The sequence below is a fragment of the Macrobrachium rosenbergii genome, chromosome 4, assembly GCF_040412425.1.
Source record: "Macrobrachium rosenbergii isolate ZJJX-2024 chromosome 4, ASM4041242v1, whole genome shotgun sequence".
NCBI classification, from domain to species: domain Eukaryota; kingdom Metazoa; phylum Arthropoda; class Malacostraca; order Decapoda; family Palaemonidae; genus Macrobrachium; species Macrobrachium rosenbergii.
Window position 1 is genome coordinate 63763030 of NC_089744.1, and position 26979 is coordinate 63790008.

Below are 26979 nucleotides of genomic sequence, written 5' to 3' on the forward strand. Positions count from 1 at the left end.
TCTGTTAATACTTTTTTCTGTCGTGAGGATTGTAAGGGATGACTGGTGTGGTGGTAGCAGTTATATTTTGAATTACATTGCTTTATGACTGAATGAAAGTAATTCCAATACATTCAAAAACATCTGTTTCATTTTTGGATGTACTACACTGATTATAGGGTTTACAGTGGGAGGAGTTTAATAACATCACCAACAGAAAAGGTGGAGGTTTTCTGCCAAAGCAACTGGTAACTCCCATAAAGTTATAGAAGAAAAGTTGAACAGCACCGGTAAAAACGAAAATGTCATTTGCCTTGTCTGTGTTTGTATGTCTGTCACGGAGTAAGGGTTTGATTTTGAGCTGTAACCTTCCTGGGGTGACAAAGGGAATGTGTCCAAAGTTTTGTCTGGGTCTATCAAGTGGTTCGGATTTCTATAGTAGACAAACATACTGACATTCAGTTTTATTATATAAAAGGATATATATATATATATATATATATATATATATATATATATATATATATATATATATATATATATATATACAGTATATATATATATATATATATATATGTATGTATATATAAACACACATTAATACACACACACACATTTATATATAATATATGTATATAAATATACATATATATAAAGGCAGTCCCTGGTTATCGGTGATCCTGTTTTACGGGGCTTGCCTAGCGATGACGATAACGGGATTTTCGGCGCTGATATGCGCCGATCTCTTGTTATTGCCACCAATCCCCGTAATCGCTGCCAAACCCAACTTAATAGCAGCGATGATAACCATACATCAGTGCTGATAACTGGGGATAAGCACTATTACCGCCAATTTTCGGTTATCGTCACACTGCCGGGAGCGGAACCCCCAATGATAACCGGGGGACTGCCTGTATATGTATGTATGCATGTATGTATGTATATATATATTTATATATATATATATATATATATATATAATTATATAATATATATAAATATATATATATATTATACATATATATATGTGTATGTATATATATATATATATATATATATATATATATATATATATATATATATATATATATATATATATATATATATATATATATATATATATATATATATATATATATATATATATATATATATATATATATATATATATATATATATATATATATATATATACATATACATATATATATACACACACAGTAATACTTTGATCTTACACAATTCGAGTTGCGCAAATTCACACACACATGAACTTTTCGCTGGAACCTAACTAATGGGCATATGCGATTTTTTCACAGACATGAAATTCTCGAGAAACCCTGCAGAAGTGGTTATGTTTAATTTTTGAAGTAATTTATAAGTTTTCATGCTTTTATGTGTAAAATTTGTATGAAAAATGCATTTCATGTCTTTGTGTAAAACCGGTATGAAAAATGCATTTCATGCTTTTATGTGTAAAATCTGTATGAAAAATGCATTTCATGTTTTTAAGTGTAAAATCTGTATGAAAAATGCATTTCATGCTTTCATGTGTAAAATCTATATGGAAAATGTATTATTTTTATTTTTGTACATGCATAAATATGATCAAAGGTAATTTCAGCACATTCAGTTAGTGTACTTTTACAAGATGTGATACCCACTTGCAAAGTTACTGCACTTGTTAAAGATGATACCCCTGCAGAAAATGCTTGTTTAATGTTTGAAGTACATTTATAAGTTTTCATGCTTTTAACTGTAAAATCGATTAGGAATATTTAAATTTATATTTTTGCGCATAAATATCATACAAGTATTAGGTCCATTTGCAAAGTCTTTGTCACCAGGACTTTACATGACCTTGAGATGAGGTTATTCAGTCGCACTCACTTGATAAAATGAATTTGTTAATGTAATATCAGAGATGTAACTAAGAGTTGTATAAGTGTCATTCTTTGAAAATTACTCTGTTAACCTCGGAGAAAAGTGCTGGTGCAATCTGTGTGCATGTAATTACAGCACATTCAGTTGTTGTACTTTTACAAGATGTGATACCCTTAGTTACTGCACTTTTCAAAGATGATACCCCTGCAGAAAGTGTGCTTAATTTTTAAGTACTATTTTATAAGTTCTCGTGTTTTTAGGTGTAAAATCAGAATGGAAAATTTGTATTTATATATTTGGGCATAAATACGATACAAAAGCAGTGCAGTACAGTTACTGTATTACAGTGTATGTATCTCTCTCTCTCTCTCATTCGTAGTTAGCGCTTAAACATATTTTTACAACTTATTATTTCTCTGTACATCATTGCCTGTACAGCATATAATTTTAAATTGATTGAATTTTACCTGTAATGTACTACCTTCTACAAACATTATGTACATGTTTTTGTTATTTTATTGAATTGTACCTTTGTTATGACTGTGACGCATGAATTTTATCTAGTGATGCAAAGAAAATGGCTTTTACTCTAAGTGAAAAAGAAAATGGCATCCCATGAATTAGGGGTAACATTAGTATACATACACATCTACTGTAAATGCGCTATTATGAAACTGTGCACTACTCAATTTATATGTCAACCATTTATTTCTTTTTTAAGGGTAATAAGCTAAATTTTAAATAAAATTACACTAACTTTAGCTCATTTAAAAGTTAGCTTAATACTTTGGGAGCATGATTAGGATCATATTTAGTACTTAAACTCTAGAAATAAACATTTATTGGCATTTTTAAAGACCATGCCAAACTTACACAAAAATTCAACTTGCGCGAGGGGACCTGGAACCTAACCTCGCATAAGTTAGGGTATGACTGTATATATACATATATATTTGTATGTATATATACAATATATATATATATATATATATATATATATATATATATATATAATATATATACATATATATATATATATATATATATATATATATATATATATATATATATATATATATTATATTTTTTTCATGTTATTGCATTGCAATATGTATATCATTCAATGATTTTGGTACATTTACTGTTCTAGATGTCATGTATTCTGCATATTGGTATTAGTTGTTATATATAAATGTCTTTGTGATGCTTAATACTTTGGGAGCATGATTAGGATCATATTTAGTACTTAAACTCTAGAAATAAACATTTATTGGCATTTTTAAAGACCATGCCAAACTTACACAAAAATTCAACTTGCGCGAGGGGCCCTGGAACCTAACCTCGCATAAGTTAGGGGTATGACTGTATATATACATATATATGTGTAAGTATATATACATATATGTGTATGTATATATACAATATATATATATATATATATATATATATATATATACATATATATATATATACAATAAATATATATATATATATATATATATATATATATATATATATATATATATATATATTTCATGTTATTGCATTGCAATATGTATATCATTCAATGATTTTGGTACATTTACTGTTCTAGATGTCATGTATTCTGCATATTGGTATTAGTTGTTATATATAAATGTCTTTGTGATGCCAGATCTCACAAGAGTTAATGATTTAGATAACTTAACAGCATGATTTAGAATTAATCATACTTTTTAATAGTAGCGTAGTATAACAGCAATGCCTCTGTGTGTTAGCGAATGCTTTGTTTTGATTCAATTGTCATTGCGAAAGATAACGTGTTGACAAGTCAGGGTAACAGTAGGCGGCTCAGTTCTGAAAACCAACTTTGGTTCTTCGTCTTATTTTAAAAACATGCCATTTATGATTAGCCAGCTGCAGTCTGTTTTGATTGTGTTAAAATTTCATTAAAAGCTTTGTCCCATACAAATTTCTGGTAAAGACATGTACCTTTTTGAGAAATACGAATGAGTTCTTGCACCGAAGCACATGGCAGTTGTGTCACGTGAAAGATTGCATTGCTCTGATCATATATTGTTCTAACACGCTAGTTTTGGGCCCAAAACATTTTGCTCAGGAAGTGAGGTCATCTTCCTTTTCTAGAATTTTCTCTTACATCTCATTCCCAAAATGTAATGACATAATTCTATGGGGGTTTTGCTTCTTGCTGGAATCCTAAAAATTTGCTCATTCTGATTTCAGAGATCTTTTGTGTGGGTCTCTCTCTCTCTTTCTTCAAAAGAGAAGTTATTAACGTAAAATATTTGTGTGGTCATTGATATGAATCTTAGCTTTTAAGATTTGATAATGACAGTTGTGGTAACAAATGCATATATTAGTAACAGGACCTATTTGATAATGACAGTTGTGGTAACAAATGCATATATTAGTAACAGGACCTATCAAGTGTGTTTTGTGAATCTTGAGCAGCTGCATTTTGGGTGATTTTGCGAAAGTTTTCACAAGATTGTGTACGGAAAAGCGAATTTTACTTATTATTTTGCGTATTTTTGTGTGTTCTTGTGTTTGCAATCTCTTAATTTTTCACGTTTTTATTAGTGGTGATTTAACATTTATTTACTTAGCATTTTAAGTATTTCTTAATAGTTTTACATTGCATACCTGATTTAATTTTCATTTACTTAGATTTTCTTTTCAAATCTGAGGTATTTCAAAATAATTTAAGTTTTGCTTGATTAATTCAATTTCTTGATAAATTAACCTCTGTAATCTAACTCTACAGTAGAATTAATTAAATTTTGTTTTCAAGTAATAGTAAATTTTCTTATATTGTGAATTCTAATTATAAATTTTGAATTTAAAAATAATTTTATGTATTTAAAATTTTTAAAAACTATTTCATTTATTGACCACCAGGGAATAAGATTAATTGTATGCATAAGGCAGAGAGATAAATATGTTTTGTTCCTTTATTTTTGCTGAAGTGAATTAAGACCAGGAAAACAGTTAAAGTTGTTTGATGGAGTGATGTCCTTTTACTTCAGTACATTTCTTGTTTAACTGCTGATACCTCACACTTGTTTTGATAAACTTAGTCTGATTTTTCATGTGATTAACAGGCTTTTTAAGGGATCACTGTTGCCTTTAGAGTAATCAGTTGTAATTTTCTTGTTATGAGAGTTCAGGTATCTGGCTGAAGTGAGGTAAAATTTTGAATTCTGTGACTAGTTGTGTAATAACCAGGAACTTGGAACAAATCGTGACAATAAGAATTTGGTGCCCAGGCCTGGGAACAAAACAAAATATCACTGGTTTATGGTTTATACTGGTGGTATTTGTGATTTTTTTGAGAGGAGAGTGACCTCATAGTTATTTTTGCATTGTATTGTGAATTACTGAGTAGAGTAACTTAGAGAAAATGGCTCTGTTCAATGTTCAGGAACTTTTAACAGCTCCTTCCATCCAAGAGTTATCTAAATCCAACCTGACTAAGGCACAGTGGACTGCTTTAGCAGTGGCCTGTGGAGGTAATGTGTCTAGTGGTATGACTAAGGTACAAATCAGATTTCTTTACTGCAATCCAAGCATTGCTGTACTCTGGTAAAATAACTGATGAAGTTGAGTTAGAATTAAAACAAAAGTTGTTGAATGTAGCTGAGGCAGAGTTTATAAATAGGCAAGAGGAATTGAAAGCTAACATTGAGTGTGAGATAAAAAAGAAAGATAAAAATAATGCAGAAGCAGAGCTTAGATGCATAGAAGCAGAAGAAAGTTTGATTAAGCTGAAGATGAAGGTTGGAAGAGAGAAAATGCAGGCAGAAAGAGAAAGAGCGAACAGAGAGAAAAAAGAAAGAAAAAGGGAAGAAGAGAGAGCAGCAGAAGAAGAGAGAGAAAGAGCAAGAGAGGAAAGGGAGAAAAGAGAAAGAGCAGCAGAAGAAGAAGGGGAAAGAGCAAGAGAGGAAAGTGAGGAAAGAGAAAGAGAAGCAGAGGAAGAAAGAGAAAAAGCAAGACACGAAAGGGAGATGGAGTTAATAAAAGCTTGATCCACATTTCCTGTAACACCATCTAATCCTACCCAAGGTAATTCAGACCTTGTGTTTGATGTAGTAAGAGTGCAGAAGTTAATTCTAAAGTTTACATAAGAAGCTCCAGATGAGTTTTTTGATCACTTTGAAAAGTGGCTTCAGGCATGGGATGGCCAGAAGAAAAATGGTCAGTCTTGTTACAGGGTGTTCTCATTGGTAAAGGAAGAAGTGCTTATCTACCCTTATCAGCTGATCAGTGTAAAGATTACAATGAACTGAAACATAATGCTCTGCAAGTATACCAGATGATCCCTGAGTATTACAATGAGAAAGGATGACAAGATGACTTTCTTGGATTATGCATACAATGTAAAGAGATGTTTTAAACGATGGTTGGAGGCTGATAAAGTTAAATCTATGGACGAGATTGAGGAGTTGGTAGTCCTAGAGCAATATTTTAGAGGAATTCCTGAACACATAAGAGCCTATTTAAGAGAGAGAGAGAGGTTAAGAAACTTGACAAAGCTGCTACACTGAATAAGGATTATAATATACTTTGTAGGAAAAGGAATTATAATGTCAAGTACCAGAACCAACAACACAGTTTTAGGTCTCATCCAAATTTCAGCAACAAATTTATTACTTTGGGAATCCCTCTAGTAGTAATACCAATGCAACGCAAGGTAATACCTCTCAGCAATCAAATCCTCATCATCCATTTTCTCAAGACAGATACAGAAGACTAATGTTGTCTGCTTCAAGTGTGGAAGAGGAGGACACAATAGTCGAGTTTGTTATCAGACACAACAGCAGACCAAGCCAGTTGGTCAAGTGGTTAAAGGTAATCAGGTGAAGCAAGCTATGAAGAGCAGTGTGGGGAAGATTGAAACTGTAGGAAAGACTGAGACTAAACAAGCAGAGTGTTTAGCAACCAGTGGAAATGTAACTTCAAGCAGTGAGTGTCTGAGCAGCTTGGAGGCTTTTAAGCCATATATCTATGAAGGTACGCTGGCAACTCAAGGAGGGAATGTGCAGGTACCAGTCAAGGTATTACATGATATGGGGAGTAACCATAGTGTGGTAGTTCATGGTGCTCACCCACAGTTGGAGAAGAATCTCAACCAAAGATTCAGTTTTTTGAAGGGTATAGGAGAAGAAGAGGTAACTCCTATATGCCGCTTGCATCTGTTCTGTGAACTGGTGACAGAGAATGTTGATTTTGCTGTAAAGGACTCACTAGCTGTTGAAGGTGTACATGTTTTACTGGGTAATGAAGAAGGTGGTGTGCCATTTGTTCCTTGTCCTATAGTGACAGACAAACCGCTGAGGATTAGTTCTACGGTAGATTTACAGAAGAGTAATTCCCACCTGTTTCCAAGCTGTGTAACTGCCAGGAGTATGAAGAGAACTATGTCTGGAAGTGAAAAAACTTAGGATTTACCCGCACAAGAAGGACCATGTGAAGGATCTTTTAGCTTAGGAGAGCTGTTTCAGGAAAGTGAAGTTTCCCCTGGTGCTAGCAATGAACAGATTTCCCAAGAGGAAGAGGATCCTGTTGTTATTGAAAAGACTCAGAGTAGTCAGGGGGTTCCTGATGATAGTAGTGAAACTACAGTGGCAGAGTTAGCAGATATTGGGAGTTCAGCCCTTGAAGTTGGTCAAGTGACTAGAGAGAAGCTAATGGAACTGCAGAAGAAGGATACAACGTTGACTGATTTGTTCTTCAGAGTTGTTGATCAAGATGAGATGCAACAGACTCTGACCTGTTATTATCTAAAGGAAGGATTGCTAATGAGGAAGCATCGACCTGCAGATATACCAGGAAATGCTGAATGGGGCGAATATCATGAAATTCTGATTTCATATCCATTGAGGAAGCAAGTGGTAGCAGTAGCGCATGAGTCTGGACATATGGGAATCAGGAAGACTGTTGAGAAGATTATGAAGTATTTTTTCTGGCCTGGACTTTACAAGGATGTTAGCAGGTTTTGTAGAGAGTGTCACACCTGCCAGATAGCTGGAAAACCAAATGAAACCATTTGGAAAGCCCCCCTACAAACCATAGAAGTTAGAGGAGAACCCTTTAGCAAGGTGATTATAAATGTGGTGGGGCCGCTTCCAAAAACAAAGGAAATGAATATCTGTTAACATTAATGTGTCCTGTCACAAGGTATCCTGAGGCGATTCCTGTAAGAAGTATAAGTGCAAAGGTAATTGCTGCGAAGTTGGTGGAGTTTTTCTCCAAGTTTGGAACACCAGAAATTGTGTAAAGTGACTGAGGAACAAGCTTGACTTCAATATTGTTCTAGGATGTGATGAACTTGTTAGGAGTCAAATAACAGTTATCAACTGCTTATCATCTAGAGGCTCAAAGAGCCTTGGAAAGGTTCCACCAGACTTTGAAAAGTATGTTAACAAAATACTGTTATGAATCAGGAAGAGAATGGGGTGCTGGTTTACCTTTAATGTTGTTTGAAGTTAGGAAAACTTATCAAGAAAGTATGGGATGTTCACCAAATGAGATGATTTTTGGTCGAGAAGTGAGAGGTCCATTGAAGATTCTTGCAGAAAATTGGGAAGAAAATCAAGAGGAAATCCAAGGAGAATATGTGAAGAACTTGAGGAAAAGGTTAAGAGAAACTGGAAAATTCTCTTTAGAAAATCTGAAAAATAAGTCAAGAGAAAGTTAAAAGAAGATAGGTGGTAAGACTAAAGTAAGAAGTTTTAGTGTAGGACAGCAAGTTCTAGTGTTCTTACCAGTGAAAAGATTTCCCCTTACCAATAAATTTCAAGGTCCTTACAAGATAATAGAGAAGTTAAGTGATGGAACTTAAGTGAGCGAAACACCAAGAAGAACAAAACAACAAAGGAAGATACATGTGAATCCTTTGAAACCTTAATTCTCAGAGACTAAAACTGAAACAGTTTCAGTAACACAGGCAATTTCATCTACACAGGACGAGGATGGCTACGAATTGGGAGCTGAAGGCAAGATGAACAATTATTCCATACTGGAAGATTTGGAGGATAAACTAAAATGTCTGAGTGTTGAGCAAAATGATGAATTAAGTGAGGTGATTAGAAGTTTCCCTGAAATTTTTGCAGATGTACCTAGGTGTGCTGATCTGACAAAGCATGAGATAAAGATCAGAGAAGATGGAAAACCTTTTAAACAGAGAGCATATCGCTTATCCCCTTTTCACAGAGATGTTTTGAAGAAAGAAGTTGAGTATTTATTGCGGCATGGATGAGCAGAACCCAGTTCAAGTCATTACAGTTCTCCATGTGTGTTAGTGATAAAACCAGATGGCCCAATTAGGATGTGTACCGATTATAGGAAACTAAATTCCATCAGTGTGGCTGACAATTGTCCCTTGCCTCTTATAGATCAATTACTTGATAATATTGGGAAAGCCAAGTTTGTTTCCAAGATAGACTTGTTGAAAGGATATTATCAAATTCCCTTAGATAAGAAGGCTAAATTGTTGTCAGCTTTCATTACTCCTTTTGGACTGTAACACTACTCTGTTTTGCTGTTTGGTCTGGTGAATGCACCTGCAACATTCCAACGAAAGATGGATCAACTGCTAGGATCCATAGAAGGAGTAGGTGTTTACCTTGATGACATTGTGATTTATTCTAATACATGGGAAGAACATCTGAAGATTTTAAGGAAAGTGTTCAAGAAACTACAGGAAGCAGGACTAACAATTAACTTACAAAAAAGAGAGTTTGGAAAGGCAACTGTTCAGTATCTGGGATTTTAAGTTGGAAAAGGCCTTCTTGCTCCTGTTGATGCTAATGTAGAAGGTATCCGTAAGGCTAGCCCCCCTACTACCAGGAAACAACTACAAAGATTTTTGGGCATGGCTGGATTTTATCACCAATTCTGTCCAAATTTCTCAGCTGTGGTAGCTCCCTTCACTCACTTAACCAGTCCAAAGACAAAGTTTGTTTGGACTCCAGAATGTCAAGAATCATTTGAGAAGGTAAAAGCCATTTTAACTTCAAGACCAGTACTTCAAGCTCCAGACTTCAATAAGAAGTTTGTGATACAAGTTGATGCATCCGACTGTGGAATTGGAGCTGTTTTACTTCAAGAAGATGACAGTAACATTTTACACCTGATTTGTTTTGTCTTCAAAGTTGAAAAAGCATCAGAAAATTTCTTCCACTGTAGAAAAAGAAATGCTAGCATTAAGCACAGCATTGGAAAAGTTTGAAGTGTATGTGAACCGGCCTAGGAATGAAGAAATTTTAGTGTTGTCTGGCCACAACCCTATCTCATTCATCAATAAGATGAAAAATAACAATCAGAGACTGACAAGGTGGTCTTTGTGCCTGCAGCTGTATAATGTAAAAGTGAAACACATTTCTGGAAAGAATAATGTAGTTGCAGATTATTTATCCTGTCGTGAATTGTTGGATTCAAACCCAGGATAACTAATCTTCAGGGAGGAGGAATTTCATGATATTGCCTTGTAATATGTATATCATTCCATGACTTTGGTATATTTCCTGTTCTAGATGTCAGGTATTCTGCATATTAGTGTTAGTTCTATATGAATGTCTTCGTAATGTCAGATCTCAATAGAGTTAATGATTTAGATAACTTAACAGCATGATTTTGAATGAATCATACATTTTTAATAGCAGCATAGTATACCAGCAACACGTGTGTGTAGTAGTGAGTGCTTTCCTTTCCTTCAATTGCCATCGCGATGTGTTGACAAGTTAGGGTAACAGTAGGCAGCTCAGTTCTGAAAACCAACTTTGGTTCTTCATCTTGTTTTAAAAACATGCCATGTATGATTAGCCAGCTGCAGTCTGTTTTGATCGTGTTAAGATTTCGTTAAAAGCTTTGTCCCATACGATTTTCTGGTAAAGACATGTACCTTTTTGAGAAATACAAATGAGTTGTTGCACTGAAGCACATGGCAACTGCATCATGCTAAAGATAACATTGCTCTGATGACATTTTGTTCTAACGTGCTAGTTTTGGCCCAAAAAAGTTTTCTAGAATTTTCTCTTGTATCTTGTCCCCAAAATGTAATTCTATGGGGGCTTTGCTTCTTGCTGGAATCCTAAAAATTTGCTCATTCTGATTTCAGAGACCTTTTGTGTAGTTCCCCCTCCCTCTCTCTCTCACTCTATCTCTTTCTTCAAAAGAGAGAAGTTATTAACATAAAATATTTGTGTGGTCATCGATATTAATATTAGCTTTTGAGATCTGGTAATGATAGTAGTGGTAACAAGTGTATTTATTAGTAATGGCACCTATTAAGAGTGTGTTTTGTGAATCTCAAGCAGCTTATTTCGGGTGATTTTGCGAAAGTTTTCACAAGCTTGTGTAAGGTAAAGTGAATTATACTTATTATTACCATGGTATAATAAGGTATGTTAGGGATTTTTGCATTAGTGAAATTGTTTTGGTAAATCTTTACTGTATTTTTGTGTGTTCTTGTGTTTGCAATCTCTTAATTTTTCACATTTTATACAGTGGTGATTTAACTTTTATTTACTTAGCATTTTAAGTATTTCTTAATAGTTTAATGTTGCATACCTTTTTTAATTTTCATTTACTTAGATTTCTTAATAAATTAACCTTTGTAATTTAACTCAAGGATTAATCAAATTTTGTGTTGTTTTCAAGTAATAGTAAATTTTCTCTGATTCTGAATTCTAATATAAATTGAATTTAAAAACAAATTTTTGGTTTTAAAATATTTAAAAACTGGGTTTCATTTATTGACCACTAGTGAATAAGATTAATTGTGTGCATAAGGCAAAATGATAAACATGTTTAGTTCCTTCAGTTTTGCTGAAGTGAATTAAAACCAGGAAAACAGTTTAAGTTGTTTGATGGAGTGATGCCCTTTTACTTTAGTATATTTCTTGTTTAATTGTTGATACCTCACACTTGTTTTGTTAAACTTAGTCTGATTTTTCACATGATTAATAAGCTTTTTAAGGGATCACTGTTGTCTTTAGAGTACTCAGTCGTAATTTTATTGTTATGAGAGTTCAGGTATCTGGCTGAGGTGAGGTAAAATTCTGTGATTAGATGTGTAATAAACCAGGTACTTGGAGCACATCGTGACAATATATATAATATATATAATACGCATACAGTAATCAAGATACTGTAATGCAAACACGCTACAACTTCTATCAAGTTTACTTCAGAAGGCTCTGCCAAACAAACAGGCAACGATATCTTATAATAACAGTTGCTCTTGTAAAAGAACACTCAGTCTGACAATGCCTTAGGATAAGATTATATATATGTCAATTTTACACTGAAATGTCAGGTCTATTGGTCTTGACCAAATCTACTGTAGCTTTTTATGCTTCACATGTCTAGGACCAATTTCATGAATGCCGCTGATATGTGATATTTCACAAAGCTACAATGTAAACTTTAACTGAATATCTACAACTACGTTTACTGGTAACTACTGCAATTTGAAACCATACCAGTCAACTTGTGTTGTTCAAAATACAGCATAGACCCATCAACATAATAGTGGACATTCATTTAGTATTATTATTATTATCATTATTCAGAAGGTGAACTCTTCATATGGGACAAGCCAAAGCGGCCATTGACTTGAAATTCTAGCTTCCAAAGAATATGGTGTTCATTAGGAAGAAGTAAGAGGAGGCAAAGGGAAATACAAGGAGTAAAGATCTTACTTATTAAAAAAAGAAAAAATAAATTAATAAATAAATAAAAGTGTATTAAAATGCAAGGAGAATGGTATCAGGGTAGTAATGTATTGCACCTTCGCCCTAGCTTTTGAAGTTCTAACTGCACAACATCCTCACGGAGGCTGTTTCACAGTCCAACGGTGTGAGGAATAAAGGACCTCTGGAACTGAGAAGTTCTACGGCGAGGCACCTTTACCACATAGTGGCGATGCTGTTCAGCAAATCTGGTTGCTCTTGGCAGGAAAGGGGGATCAGTAAAGAATGTCATGTTCTCAATTCATGAGGGACCTGTTTTACCTGACAAAGGAATTCAAAGACTGACTCTTAATATGCCCTGTTCAATTCCAGTGTCATGATGACGACATGTTCCTCTATCATGGCCTTCGGTGGGATGCCCTTCAATCTCTGGCTCTACTCAGGTCACTGGCTCACCAAAGGCGACGATACCATCGTCGTCCCCTTCCACAGTATCGCCAAGTCCTTGGCTTTCGTCATGGGCCCTGTCATCGTCGGTATGTTCATCAGACACTTTCACAAAAAAACTGCCAGCATCATCACGAAGGTGAGTTTGTCTTCGTTTTTTCATATAACTAGTTTTCACTTATGCGTTAGTATAATAATAATAATAAAAGAAGAAGAAGAAGAAGAAGAAGAAGAAGAAGAAGAAGAAGAAGAAGAAGAAGAAGAAGAAGAAGAAGAAGAAGAAGAAGAAGAAGAAGAAGAAGAAGAATTATTATTATTATTATTATTATTATTATTATTATTATTATTATTATTATTATTATAGCTGTTTACCCGGCATTTAATTTATACAGTCTTCTCTTTTCTTCTTATTATCTTTTTTTCCTCAGCCTGTAACTAGTAAATCAGGTTTCTCAAGGACATACGAAGATTCTGTTTTCGTAGGTTTATTTCCTCTGATGTTTCAAACGCGCTCTGGTGTCTATTTTCAAAGATTGAATGAAATGGCACGCAGGTTATTAGGGTATTTATAGCAAGCGGGGGTGGGGCAGTGGGTGTACAGTTGCCAGGTCGGTTATTCAGCTGCGTTTTGGTTGGTCACCGGGTTGGTGACAAAGTCGGTCCCGGAGGCGTTGAGACCTTCTGGGCCTAATCGCTATTGGAATATGGGAGTGGCTGTTATCCGGGATTATAGGTTGTTCAGTAATCTGCCTTCTGTGGCTGATGCTGGCTCTCTTTCTCTTTCTTCTTCTTTCTCTTTCTATCACCTCTCTCTCTCTCTCTCTCTCTCTCTCTCTCTCTCTCTCTCTCTCTCTCTCTCTCTCTCTCTCTCTCATTGTCACTTTTTTTCTCTCTCTCATTGTCACTTTTTTCTCTCTCTCTGTTTCTTTCTCTCTCTCTCGTCGGTGTCTGGCGTCGGCTGGTTTCTAAAATTCCTCCGAATGATGGTAGGAAGAAATTCAGTTTCCTTCACCATGTTGGTGTTCGGCTTTTTTTTTCTGAAATATGTAGGGCTTAGAGAAGCCGTGGGCATCAGTGATCCGTTGCTTGGTCTATGATTTTGGTGTTCTTAACAAGTTCTTCTCTTTGATGTTTTTGTGCATCTTGATTAAAAATAGCCCCTTCTTGGAGGTGACAGGAGAGACACTTAGAGAGTTTGGCAGTGGTCACCCCAATATATGAGTGGTGGCATCTTTCCACAGGGCATGTAAATTCGTAGATGACACTATTTCTCTTCAAAGCATTTCTGGGGGCGTAGGTTGCTTTTAGGCAATAACTAGCTTATTTTCCTATTTTTATAGTATATTATCAGGTTAATTTTGCCATCTTCTGCAGTAGGGGTTACATGAACATCCCTGAAGAAGCCCTAAAAGCCCTTCTTGAAACATGTACTAAGAAGGCCCCCTTCACAGAGGACATCTTTACTGCTAGATTGACGGCGTGGCGATGGGATCCCATTTAGTGGTCCTATTTGCCAATTTCTACATGAGCGTTGTAGACGAGGGATCTTCAGTAAGATCCCCTGCCCTCCTCAATAATACAGGTATATTGATGACACTTAGAAGTTCCGTCCTCCGTTTCACATGCGAACGCAGTGTTGACGGTGCCCTTCCCTTTCTGGACTTTCAATTACAGCAGACCCCAACGGGTTATACCACCACAGTATATAAGAAACCCACGAACCCGGGTCTATGCTTTAATGGGTCCAGTGACTGCCTGGACAGGTGTAAAAACTCCGTGTTTGAAGCCTTCGTCCGTCACGCCCTCTCACACTGTTCCACGTGGAAAGGAACTAAGGAAGAGATAGAAAATTCAGCACAAATACTCATTAACAACAATTTCTCTAATCACATGGTTGAACAAACCCGAGTCTATAAATAAGTGGCACCAGGAAAGCATGATGGGCACTGAAAACAACCATACTAAGTCCATAAAACTATATTACAGGAACTACATGCACCAAAATGATGTAGAAGATGAGAAGGCCCTCAGAAAAATAATAAACGAAAATGCAACCCCTACTGCAGAAGATAACAAAAGTAACCTGATAATATACTATAAAAATATGGAAATAAGCTAGTTATTGCCTAAAAACAACCTACAGTCCCCAGAAACGTCTTTGAAGAGAAATAGTGTCATCTACGAATTTACATGCCCTGTGGAAAGCTGCCACCACTCATATATTGGGAAGACCACTACCAAACTCTCCAAGTGCCTCTCCTGTCACCTCCAAGAAGGGGCTATTTTTAATCATTATGTGCAAAATCATCAAAGAAGACCCGAAATAGAAGAACTTGTAAAGAACACCAAAATCGTAGACCAAGCAACGGACCGCCGATGCCTACGGTTTCTCGAAGCCCTACATACTTTAGAAAAAAAGCCGAACATCAGCATGGTGAAGGACGCCGAATTTCACCCTACCATCATACAGAGAAATTTAAGAAATCAGCCGACGCCAGACACCAACGAGAGAGAGAGAGAAAGGAGGTGTGATGGAAAGAGGAAGAGAAGAAGAAAGAGAAAGAGAGCCAGCACTGGCCACAATAGGCAGATTACCTGAACAACCTATAATCCCAGATAACAGCCACTCCCAAATTCCAATAGCAATTAGGCCCAGAAGGTCTCAACGCCTCCGGGGCCGACTTTGTCACCAACCCGTAACCAACAAAAACGCAGCTGAATAACCGACCTGGCAACTGTACACCCACTGCCCCACCCCTGCTTGCTATAAATACCCTTGTAACCTGCGTGCTACTTCATTCAGTCTTTGAAAATAAACGCCAGAGCGCGTTTGAAACGTCAGAGGAAATAAACCTAAGAAAACAGAAATCTTTGTATGCCCTTGGGAAACCTGATTTACCCACTACAGGCTGAGGAAAAAAAGATAATAAGAAGAAAAGAGAAGACTCTGTATAAATTACATGCCGTGGAAACAGCTATAATTTTTAATGCAACTGCCCTCAGAGAAGGTCTCCTCCCTAATAATAATAATAATAATAATAATAATAATAATAATAATAATAATAATAATAATAATAATAATAATATTATTATTATTATTATTATCATTCAGAAGATGAACCGAATTCATAAGGAACGAGTCTACAGGGGCCACTGACTTGAAATTCAAGCTTCCAAAGAATATGGTTTTCGTTTGAAATAAATTACAGATGATAAGAGGATATATAGAAAGGAGAGAAATACTGTACTGAGTTGTATGATAATAGTAACGAATTGTGTCTTTGCTTTAACTTTTGAGGCTTTAAATTGCACAACATCCTCAGGGAGACTGTTCCATAGTCCAACGGTGTGAGGAATAAAAGACATTTGGAACGTCTCACATTTACTGCATATCAGTATCTGACTTTAGGACAAACACTGCTGTTCTGAATACTTAACAAAAGTATTATTAGGATATGCATTAATCCTTAAGAACTGTTTTCAAAAGACTGTAATAATGACAAACATCACAGGCGTATTAAAGGCCATGAAAACAGGACAAAGAGGGATAAAAGGGATAAAAGGGACAAAAGAAGAGAGAGAGAGAGAGAGAGAGAGAGAGAGAGAGAGAGAGAGAGAGAGAGAGAGAGAGAGAATATCAAAGTAAACACACATATCCTAATAAGGAAGCAAACAAGTACTTGCACGAAACTCCAAGCAGATATGTATAAATAATTTACATTTATTCCTCAAGGAAAAATACTGTTACATTAACTCTGATGTTAATATTGTTGATAACACTAATAACCTGTTGACAGATATCTGTAATACAACAGTTTCTTATCTACTTTACGATGCCTTTTCAATCACTTCGTTACCGTATGCATGAATATATTGATGTAAATGCATTGAAGAGCCAAAGAAAGCAGGAGTCGAGACAGACGGTCTGGGCGCCTGATGAGGAGGAGATATGGTGAGGCTACTGCCACGTTATACGATAAGCGACATGTTACAACAGACTGCAGAAAAGATCATGGAAATGGGAGCGCTAGGGGCACGAAGGAGAGGAACGACTAAGAGCAGAAGGCTAGACTGCTTTCAAGACGACATGAGAGACAACGGAATAGACGAAAGGAAGACGCAAGATAGAAACACCTGGAAAAAAAAAAAAAAAAAACAGCAACCTCGACTAGGGATTAAGCTGAGAAGAAGAAGAAATGCATCTGCAGGGACTGCTATTCTAACTTAGCCATATATCCCAGAAAGGAAGCATTAGATTAGCAGACAGCTTTCAAGCTCAGGCAGAAAACAAGCAGGGAAGGGAATAAAGAGGTTTGCAGGGAGAAAAGGAGGAAGGTTAAATCTCAACAAAGTAGCGAATAAAAATGGAAGGGAAGGATGGGAAAACGCTAACCATATGAAAGATGGAAATAGAGAAATTATAGCTAAAAAGGTATGATAATGGGACGATGGACGCAATATTCTGTGGGTGATGACACAACAAAGGAACTAGCAAAAAATGTAACATCTTAAGAGGCTGGGAGAGCCATTCAGAACATGACATGTGAAGCCACATAATATTCATGGCTTGCATGATTCATTGCTGGATAAACAAAGTCTCAGCAAAAAAAAAAGCTGTAAAGAAAATAGGCATAATAAATGAACATATAAATAACAGCATCTAGAAACAAATAAGTGCTTTAGGTAAATAAAGACATTGGAAAGTGTGCCCGGGTGCACTCGAAGACAAACCCACGGAAGGATGTGGTACAAAGACTAATACGCAATCCAAGCTCTGTAAACACTGGGTATTATGAGGTTTACCCAGCATAAAGCAGCTTGATTTGACATTCGATACCAGTCCTCTGCCACAAATAGGGAACTGAGACTTACAACAGCTGTACAAAACAGGACTGAAGGAAGAAATGATGAGCATATCAAAATGAGGGAAACAAAAGTCAAAATGTAAGAAGCAAAAATATAAAATCTATCCCTTTATTCTTTATGTAGAGTAAATTTGGACTTAAAATTGTTTAAGTGTTGTGACTTCCATGAGGCTTTGAGCACAGTTGAAACCTTCAAATCAATTCAGTTGCTGCAGTGGTTCTTTCCGCCTTGAAGGCCAAACCTAGTCATGATCGGTACACAACAGTTCCCACTTACTTCTAAAAGTTAATAATTTTGTATCTTTTCTCTTTTCACAGCAGGAAAATTCCCCATGTACTGTCTGTTTATAATTTCAAAGGGGAATCTAACAGTGATTCTGAAACGATAATAACAATACAGTCATGCAAGCTACCCTCTGTAAGCTGAAGACTGTTCTTGTTCATGATCAACAGATTGCAAGCAATGTTGGATTTGTCGGTGGTCTGGTGGGAGCCACTTTCTGGTTCCTCGTATACCGGGATATTTTCATGAAGGCCTCCCTTTTCGTCTACACAGCAGCCATCTTGCTGCCAGTCACTGGTTTCCTCCTAGCATATGGCTTAGCAAAACTCCTCTGTCAGGTAAAGTACATTTACTGCCATAACCTTAGGGCACGTGAGGTGTTTCACCTTATTAATGGTTACGCGTAGCTTTTCCTTACTTTTATCAATCACCAGCTTTGGTCTTCTTTAACACACGGAGCTAGTGTAGAGTTGTATTCAGACGAAAGCATAAACAGGAGATATCATAATGTAAAGTAGCAAATTAAGTATATCTGTTTAACTAGACCACTGAGCAGCACTACATACATGGAAGTGCGGAGAGATATGGTACAAGACAAGCAGACAATTAGCCGATTGTGAACAAATATCATAAGCCAAGAAGGAATCAGATCATTCTAGTTCTCAGGTTACAGGATTTAAAAATAATATCTCGACGTAAAATCGTGGCTATAAGAATATCCTCGAAACTATTCGTGAAATATTCTCCTTTCATTGAACTTAAAGCGCTTTATAAATCCCATCTCTAATACTCTTTCAACTCTTAGCTACAGAGATTGTAGACAGAAACATATGGGGCTTCATGCTGTCAGGCTGCCATACCTACTTCCACGGCAGATTTATGAATTTATTTTTCTTAAATGTTTAATACGCGAAGTGTTTACAAAAATATATCGCCAAAATATCTTCAATCTCACGTTTAAAGCTCAATCTGGTGGCTGATAAAAAATTAATTTAATGCTCTTCCAATACATTTGTAATCGTTCTCTATTGTCAGTCAAATTACCAACATCTCTTTAAAGCAACAGTTTTGCAAGCAAGTTTTATAGCATGTTCATCTTGCCATTCTTAACTTCCTGTTGGCCACAACAATTAATAAAAAAAAATATCCCCACCCCTATAAAGCTATTCAGTTAGGATTCCTACTGCATTAATGTTAATGGAGAATTACTTAAAATATTTAAAAAGTGGCTTCACCATGATATTTTATTCTCATTCCTTATTGTTATCATCCCTTAACTTACATCAAACTGATTTTCATTTTAAAGGTATACGTCAATCTTTAATCCACGATACTGTCCGGCGTAAAATTTTCGCTGGTGCAAATGAAAGAGGTGCTTGATGTTTTTTAGGCCTCTTTTAATTTTTTTTACCAAAAACCAAAAACCGTCATCAGAATTAGATTGCGCCAGACAGATGAAAAATTACTTTTATCTTACGTTTCGTTAACGTTTCGTTAACTTTTCTTTCGCAAGTTATCACTGCGCACTTTGAACTGACAATGAATACTGTACAAGATTTGTGGTGCTAGACTGAAGCACTTTCAAGAATTTACGTGAGGTTAATCGGCATTCTGATCCTAATATGTTATAATTTTCATTATTATCATTAAGCATCCTTACTTGCAAGTTTATTCAATATATTGTCAAAGATCAAAATATTGTATTGAATACCCACCGAGTTTTTGCTTTCGAGTGTCTTCAGAAGAACAATCATTAATAGCCAGAAAACATAATATGCACTAAATGCAACACAGCCACATTTTACGAGACACTTCTACCTCATATGAACCGCTATATTCTCGTGTATGCCTACATGTCAACCCAAACGGGATTCCTATTACAGTAACTGTAAAGATTCCCTCTTTTAGATCGCTTATGGACACTAACATAGAATCAAACGCATTATTAATAACTTGGTTGAATCTTTTATGCTTATTCGTCTCGAAAATGATGAATTAATGTATCATCAATAATTGTATACATGAACGAACACTACGGTAAACAAAGTGCAAATTGCTTGTGTGCATGTCATTTGTAAATCACGTTCAGATATGTGCTCATATGAAGGCTGTACGTAATATTTCGAACACTGTTAATAGCATTAATATCTAATTTAATTTGTTATGATTTATAGATCCCATGATTTTTTTTATTTTATATGCATTGCAATAAGTGATACAGGTCAGCATACAAAGGAGTTGACTCGCATGTTGACCGGAAGAAAAATAATTCTTTGACGTAACACTGCCGTCATCCAAAACGATCTTGATCTTCTCCCGATATATACAGGATGCACATGCATGTACTCAAGTACAAGCTTTAGTCATAAACTGTCAAAAGCTGTGGAGACCCTATCTACTCCCAAAAGGATTCAGATAATTATGCTGACTGTGAGCGCAAGAATTCGCTAAAGGATTTCCCTAAAACCTTTTTCTTTGTGTTTGTGTGCATGTGTTTTTCAACTGAAGAAGAAGAGGTCAACAGTTTTCATGCCATCCGCCTTCATGTACATTTCTCTATAAACAATTAAACACACGTGTGCAAGCCAGCAAAGAGAGAAAAGAGAGAGAGACATAGCACACACAGGCTGATGACACTGAGATCACTATAATATAAAATTCTGAGCAAACAATTATCTCCATCCACAGAAAATATTTTTATGTATAAAAAATACAATAATGTTGCAATCAAAATGAGAACAAAAAAGGGATTTTGACAAAGGAAAAATCTATTTCTGAGGAAGGTCCCGTGTCACCCGGTGAAATTCCATTACAGCACGAATTTCTAGGTATAACAATGCTAGATATACCAGAGAAAAAGAGCTTTCAGGAAAGCTGGGGTTACTACCCCCAGTCGAGCGTCTTCTAGGAAGACGTCGGTATAAAGAAGGGTGAGTGAAATACCACTACCACGGAAACATACTCGAAAGATCTCTCCTTATCAAAACCCCCGGAACAGAGCGGTGAGCCGTTACAGCCCCTACACTCAACACCCGCCAGGACGGCGACACCAGCGCCACCTACCTCATTCCATGCTAGCACTAACCCCAGACTTGGCATGTGCAAGTAGGGGGAGTACTAGGTGATCAGGGAGGGTCACCAGGTGACACGGGACCTTCCTCAGAAATAGATTTTTCCTTTGTCAAAATCCCTTTTCTGAGTTCAGTCCCGTGTCAGCCGGTGAAATAGTGATAGAGAATCATGCCAAGGCTGCAACTACAAGGAAAAAAGGGGGTAATCTGAAGAAAAAGGCAAAAATTTTACGAAAATAATTTTAATCAAGTAATCTCTTTCATGTAGCAAGAATACTAAATCTAAGGCATACTAAATCTAAGGCACATCAAAAACTTAATACTATGAAACGTGGGAAGTCCCCGGCACGACGGGGAAGAAGCCCCAAAATCTTAAAATTACTTAAAGCAAGTTGAAACATGAAATGTGCATAAGATAATTGCAAATACAACCTTAAAACTATACACGTAAACTTAGGCTAAACACGTAAGAGACAAGATCAATGAAAATTAACATATACAGAACATATACATATATCTGGGGTACATGGAGCAAAATAAAAACCGTCCAGTACCCCATAAGAAAAAACAATCATAACATGTCAGATTACACTTTTCCATCAACAGATACAAGATACATCAATATGAGGAGCCAGGCAGTGAGGTATAATCAACCAGGAGAATAAGCAGAGAAGTAAATGAGGCAGGCGGGCAGGGGGGAAAGGAAAGGATAAGGATATGATTAGTTAAGGTGGGGAGATGACACTTCCCACAGCTATGGTAGAAAATTTCAGGGCTTCGAGCGATTTTAAATAGTGGCGTTTAAACACTAGAGGTGATTTCCAACCCGTAAATTTAGATAATTCTGAGAAATCCATATTATGAAAGTAATTAATGGAAGTAGCAACTGCTCGAATATCATGAACCTTAGGAACTGAATCTGGGTTGGCCTGTTTAATGAAATACAGAATTTGTTGTCTTATAGCATTCAGTGAAAGAGTACCACCTTTCTCCCTGATAAAAAGAGGACCCGACTTACTCTGTGGAGTTCTTAAAAGGTAAGATTTAAATGTATAAACTGGACATAAAGACTGGTCTTGAGGAAGGGGCACCACCTTCCAAGGAGACCACCTGTCCTGTGGGTCTTCGTTCTTAGCTAAAAATCTAGGGTCAGGGGAAAGGAGGACCTCTCCAGACGGGAGGAAGTTCACAAAATTATCACCTCTAGTGAGAGCCGACAGCTCTGAGATTCTAGCACCTGAAGCCAAGCTAATCAAAAATAAAGTCTTCCTTAACAGATCCTGATAAGAGCAATGAAAGTTATCCAACTCTGATGCTAACTTAAGGACGTCATTGAGAAACCACGTAACAGAATGTGGGCGTGATACTGGTCTCAGACGAGCGCATGCTCTGGGGATAGATGAAAAATAGGAATCTGTAAGGTCGATTTTAAAGCCGTAAAGAAATACTTGCTTCAATGCTGACTTGACTGTGGTAATAGTGGCCGGAGCAAGGCCTTTCTCAAACAGTGATCTAAAGAAAGAAACTCCTAAATTAGTCGTCATGATTTTGGCTTCAGATGCTTTCAGGAAGGAGGCTAATTTTTTGACTGCTGAGTCATACTGTCTAAGAGTAGAATCTCTTTTATCTGATTCTAAAAACAGAGTGTTGACAGGGTCAATGTTCGCTCCTTTTTGGGCTGCGAATTTTATAAAGTCCATAAAACTAGGGCATTCTGAATTCTTGAGGAAGCTGACACAGTCTTGGTTTGTACTGTCTGGGTCAGAATGGGCTTGGGAATCCGAAGACTCCGTAATCCCAGTTCCTGAAGAAGAGGGAACCAATTGCTCTTCGGCCAATAGGGGGCTACTAGGGCTGGTTGACCTTTGAATGTCCTGAGTTTGTGTAATACTTTCAGCAGTAAATTTATTGGAGGGAACAGATAAATCTTCTCCCAATTGTTCCAATCTACTGTCATTGCGTCTGTGGCGTACGCCTGAGGGTCCAGGTTCGGGGCCACGTAACAGGGGAGCTTGAAGTTGCTCTCCATCGCGAACAGATCCACTTGGAGGCCCGGAACCCGGCGGCAAATCCATTTGAAAGATTCCACGTCCAGGGACCACCCGTCTCCAACGGAGTAGCCCTGGACAGGGAATCCGCCACCACGTTCCGCACCCCGCTAGGTGGGTGGCTGACAGGTGCCAGCCGTGCTTGTTCGCCAGGGAGAAGATAGCAACCATTACTTGGTTTACTCGACCTGATTTGGAGCCGCCCTGTTGATGCAATGAACTACCACTGCGCTGTCCAACACCAGCCTGATATGAATCCGGTTGGGGGCAGATTTTCTTCAGAGTTAGAAAGACCGCCATAGCTTCCAGGGTATTTATATGGAACTGCTGAAACATTGTGGACCACGTTCCTTGTACTTTCTGTTTTGGTGAATATCCCCCAGCCGCTTAGGGAAGCGTCTGTGTGAACAACTAGTGCCGGAGGGGGAAATTGAAGCGGAACTGTTTTGGACAGGCCTCTGACTGTGGTCCAAGGCCGCAGTCTTGTCTTTAAGATTCGAGGAATAGAGGAGACCTTGTCTCTGAGCTTGACATTGCCTCGACTCCGCCACACTCTGTTTATGTCTTTTAATTTTGCTTTTAAGAGCAGGTCTGTCACTGAGGCAAATTGAAGAGACCCAAGGACTCTTTCTTGGGATCGGCGGGATGCCGATGGATTTTTGAGAAATCTCCTGGTGAGAGATGCTATCTCTTTCCTCTTGGGAGGCGGGAGAGATAACGTGTGAGAGGACAGATCCCACTGGAGACCCAGCCACTGAAACCGGGACTCCGGAGTCAGGCGGGACTTCTCTCTGTTCAGTTGAAAACCTAACGACTCCAGGAAATTGATGACTATGGACGTAGCCTTCTGACACTCCGGAACTGTTGGTGCCCAAATTATCCAATCGTCTAGGTATGCTGCTAGGGATATCCCTCGAGACCGGAGTTGTTGCACTACCGTGTCCGCCAGCTTGGTGAATACCCTGGGCGCAATGTTCAGACCGGCGGGCATGACCCTGAAGGAGTAGGCTTGATTCCCGAGTCTGAAAACCGAGGAACTGAGAGAAGTTCCGCGCAATCGGGACGTGATAATAAGCGTCTGAAAGATCAATAGAGGTGGTGACGGCTCCACGCGGAAGTAGAGTCCGTACCTGAGCTACTGTAAGCATGCGAAATTTGTCGCATTTTATGTAGAGATTTAGACGCGACAGATCCAGGATCACTCTTTGCTGATCGGAGTCTTTTTTGGGAACAGTGAATAACCTGCCTTGAAACTTTAGGTGCCTTACTTTCTTTATTGCTCGTTTGTTGAGCAATTCTGTCACGTAATCCTGTAGGATTGATGTGGGTGGCTGGTAAAATCTGGTTAGAGGAGGAGGGTTCTTGATCCAGCTCCATCCTAGTCCTTTGGACACAATGCTGTGTGCCCAAGGGCTGAAGGTCCATTGGTCCCTGAACCAATACAGGCGACCACCTACCTGGGTTCTCTTAGTGGGAGGGAGCGGGTTTATTCCCCCTACCACGTCCAGGCCTTCCCCTTGGGGTGGTGTTGGGCTTTCCTCTATGAGGGACTCTGCCTCTTCCCCCCCTTGCGACCCTATTAAGGCCGTGAAAGTATCCACGGCCCTCATATGTAGGGTTGTACGCTGGCGAAGCCACATAAGAAGGTGCAGCTGGTTGGACCAGCACATACTGTTGGGGGTGAGCCTTGGAGGTGGAAGGCTGAGCTACTGCCGAGACCGGGACGGCTTGGACTACCGCCTGATGGTGGGGCCTCTTATGCCTCCTGAAACGTTTGCCTCCTCTCGTCTGGGGGCCGGCTGATTCTGGGGTCTTGCGCTTATAGGCAGAAATGCCCCAGCGAGAGCGCAGACTCTGGTTGGCCCGTGTAGCCTCGGCCATAACATTTGTGACCTCCTCTTCAGGGAAGAGGTTAGGTCCCCAGATCGAGCTTTTAACGAGCTTGTTAGGCTCGTGGCGGATAGTAGCATCAGCGAAGATGAACTTCCTGCATTCCAGTCTGGCCATGATAAACTCGAACAGGTCAGACTGGAAGCCAGCTAGCAGGGACTTAGCCAAAACTTGAAAGAATGGCTCGTCCGCGCAGGAGACGGCAGTAGCTTCCGTAAGGCAGACGGAGTTCAAGGACCGGGCTAACTTAGTCCGGGCATCAAACTCCGCCTTCAACAAAGATTCCGGCAGCTTGGGGAGCTGCTCACTGAATTGCGTGGAAGCACAGAAGGGGTCCAGCTTCCCGACAGTGAAAGTGGACGGGGCGTCCACCCAGAACTCATCACTTCCTGGGAATACCAGGGAAGTGGGGTCTGTTTCCCTCAGCTGTGGTAACGGATTACCTTCAAAGCACGCTCGGGCCGTAGCCAGAGCGACTTTGTCCAAGCAAGGGGTGGGCAGGTTGTCTCCAAGGGCGAACATTGTAAAGTTGCCCTTGAAAGGAGTCAACTTCGTATTTTCTGCCTGCCACTCCGTCAGAGTGCGCAGGAGAGCCGACTGAGCTTGGTCCCTAGGGACGATGACAGTCTCCCTAGGAACCTTATCTGACCAAATCCATGCTTCCTCCGTAAGCCTCACGAAGCCTGGGTAAGGGGGCAAGAGATCGGGGGGGAAGAACTCCAATTCCTCCAACCGTCTCATGCCAAGACCTTCAACTGTGAGCTTGCCATCATGTTGGATGGCCCGGAGTGCGAAACGCCAAGGGTTACCGACATCGAACGGCGGGAGGTCCGCTGTGTCGGGGATAACATACTGTGGTTCGGCTGGGGGTGGGCGAGCCATTCCCGCCAGTATGTTATCATGACTGGCCAACTTCTCAGAGATTTTATTAAATCTCGTATCTAGGTCCTCTGTAAACTTCCTAAAAAGTTGATTTGCAAAGGCCTCTGCGTCGAAAGCAGGTTGGCGAGGAGGGCTTGGTTTGCAGCCCTCTTACTCACGCCTTTGCCGGAGGAACCAGACTTGCTCCCGGAGGCTACAGGTCCTGAAACCTTAGCCTTCGACGGGGGGAAGGGCGATGCCTTCTTGGAAGTCGAGGACTTGTAGCCCTTCGCCTTCCATGAAGTCTTCAACTTCAACTTGGGGATAGCAGACGGAGCTCTATCACCCAAGGAGGAAGACTTCACAAAACCTGCGAATGAAGAGACAGATGAAACAGGGGAGTCAAAAAGAGGGGGGCCCGCCCCAACAACCTCACTTACCTCACCACTTACCACCTGGTCCTGCTCTGTGTTCATCGGTTCCAGGTTAAGATCCAAGGCGGCTACATCCTCCGAGACCTCAGCGTAGAGGATATCCACTTGGGGTGGCTGGGTCGCATCCCGGATTTGCTGGATGATAGGGGTGGCAAGATCTTCAGGCACTGCGGCCGCCACCCGTGCGCCGGGGTAGAGCAGGTCCCTCAACTTAGCGTCGAGGACGTAGGGCTTCCCCGACGGAACATTCCTGCCAAACCCAGCCACCCAGGCCCGGAGGGATTCCAAGGCAGACTTCTTGGAAGATTCGTCCGCCTGTAAGAAAACCAACAATTAGCTAAGAACGAAAAAACAGTCCGGGAACCCCGTAAACAATATACAATATGAGGAGCGTAAAACGGAAGAAGACTGTCACTTACCGACTCATCCTGGACGGTTGCGCAGAGAGCGAAGCAAACCTCACAACCATCGGGGTGCCAAACAACCAGGTCGTCAAGTCGGACCGCACAACCAGCGTGGGTCC

General features: G+C 38.7%; 2 protein-coding genes across 3 annotated transcripts in view; one reads left to right on the plus strand and one right to left on the minus strand.

Annotated features, from left to right (window-relative positions):
• The window catches only part of LOC136835123 (rhodanese domain-containing protein CG4456-like), a 149011-nt gene that overhangs the window by 90953 nt on the left and 31079 nt on the right, over window positions 1-26979 (minus strand). The window lies entirely within an intron of this gene.
• The window catches only part of LOC136835122 (sodium-dependent organic anion transporter-like), a 103369-nt gene that overhangs the window by 66445 nt on the left and 9945 nt on the right, over window positions 1-26979 (plus strand). For both annotated transcript variants that reach the window (XM_067098302.1, XM_067098313.1), the window contains 2 exons: window positions 12930-13143; window positions 18323-18490. In XM_067098302.1, the coding sequence (XP_066954403.1) occupies window positions 12930-13143; window positions 18323-18490 (382 nt within the window). The remainder of the gene's footprint in view (window positions 1-12929; window positions 13144-18322; window positions 18491-26979) is intronic.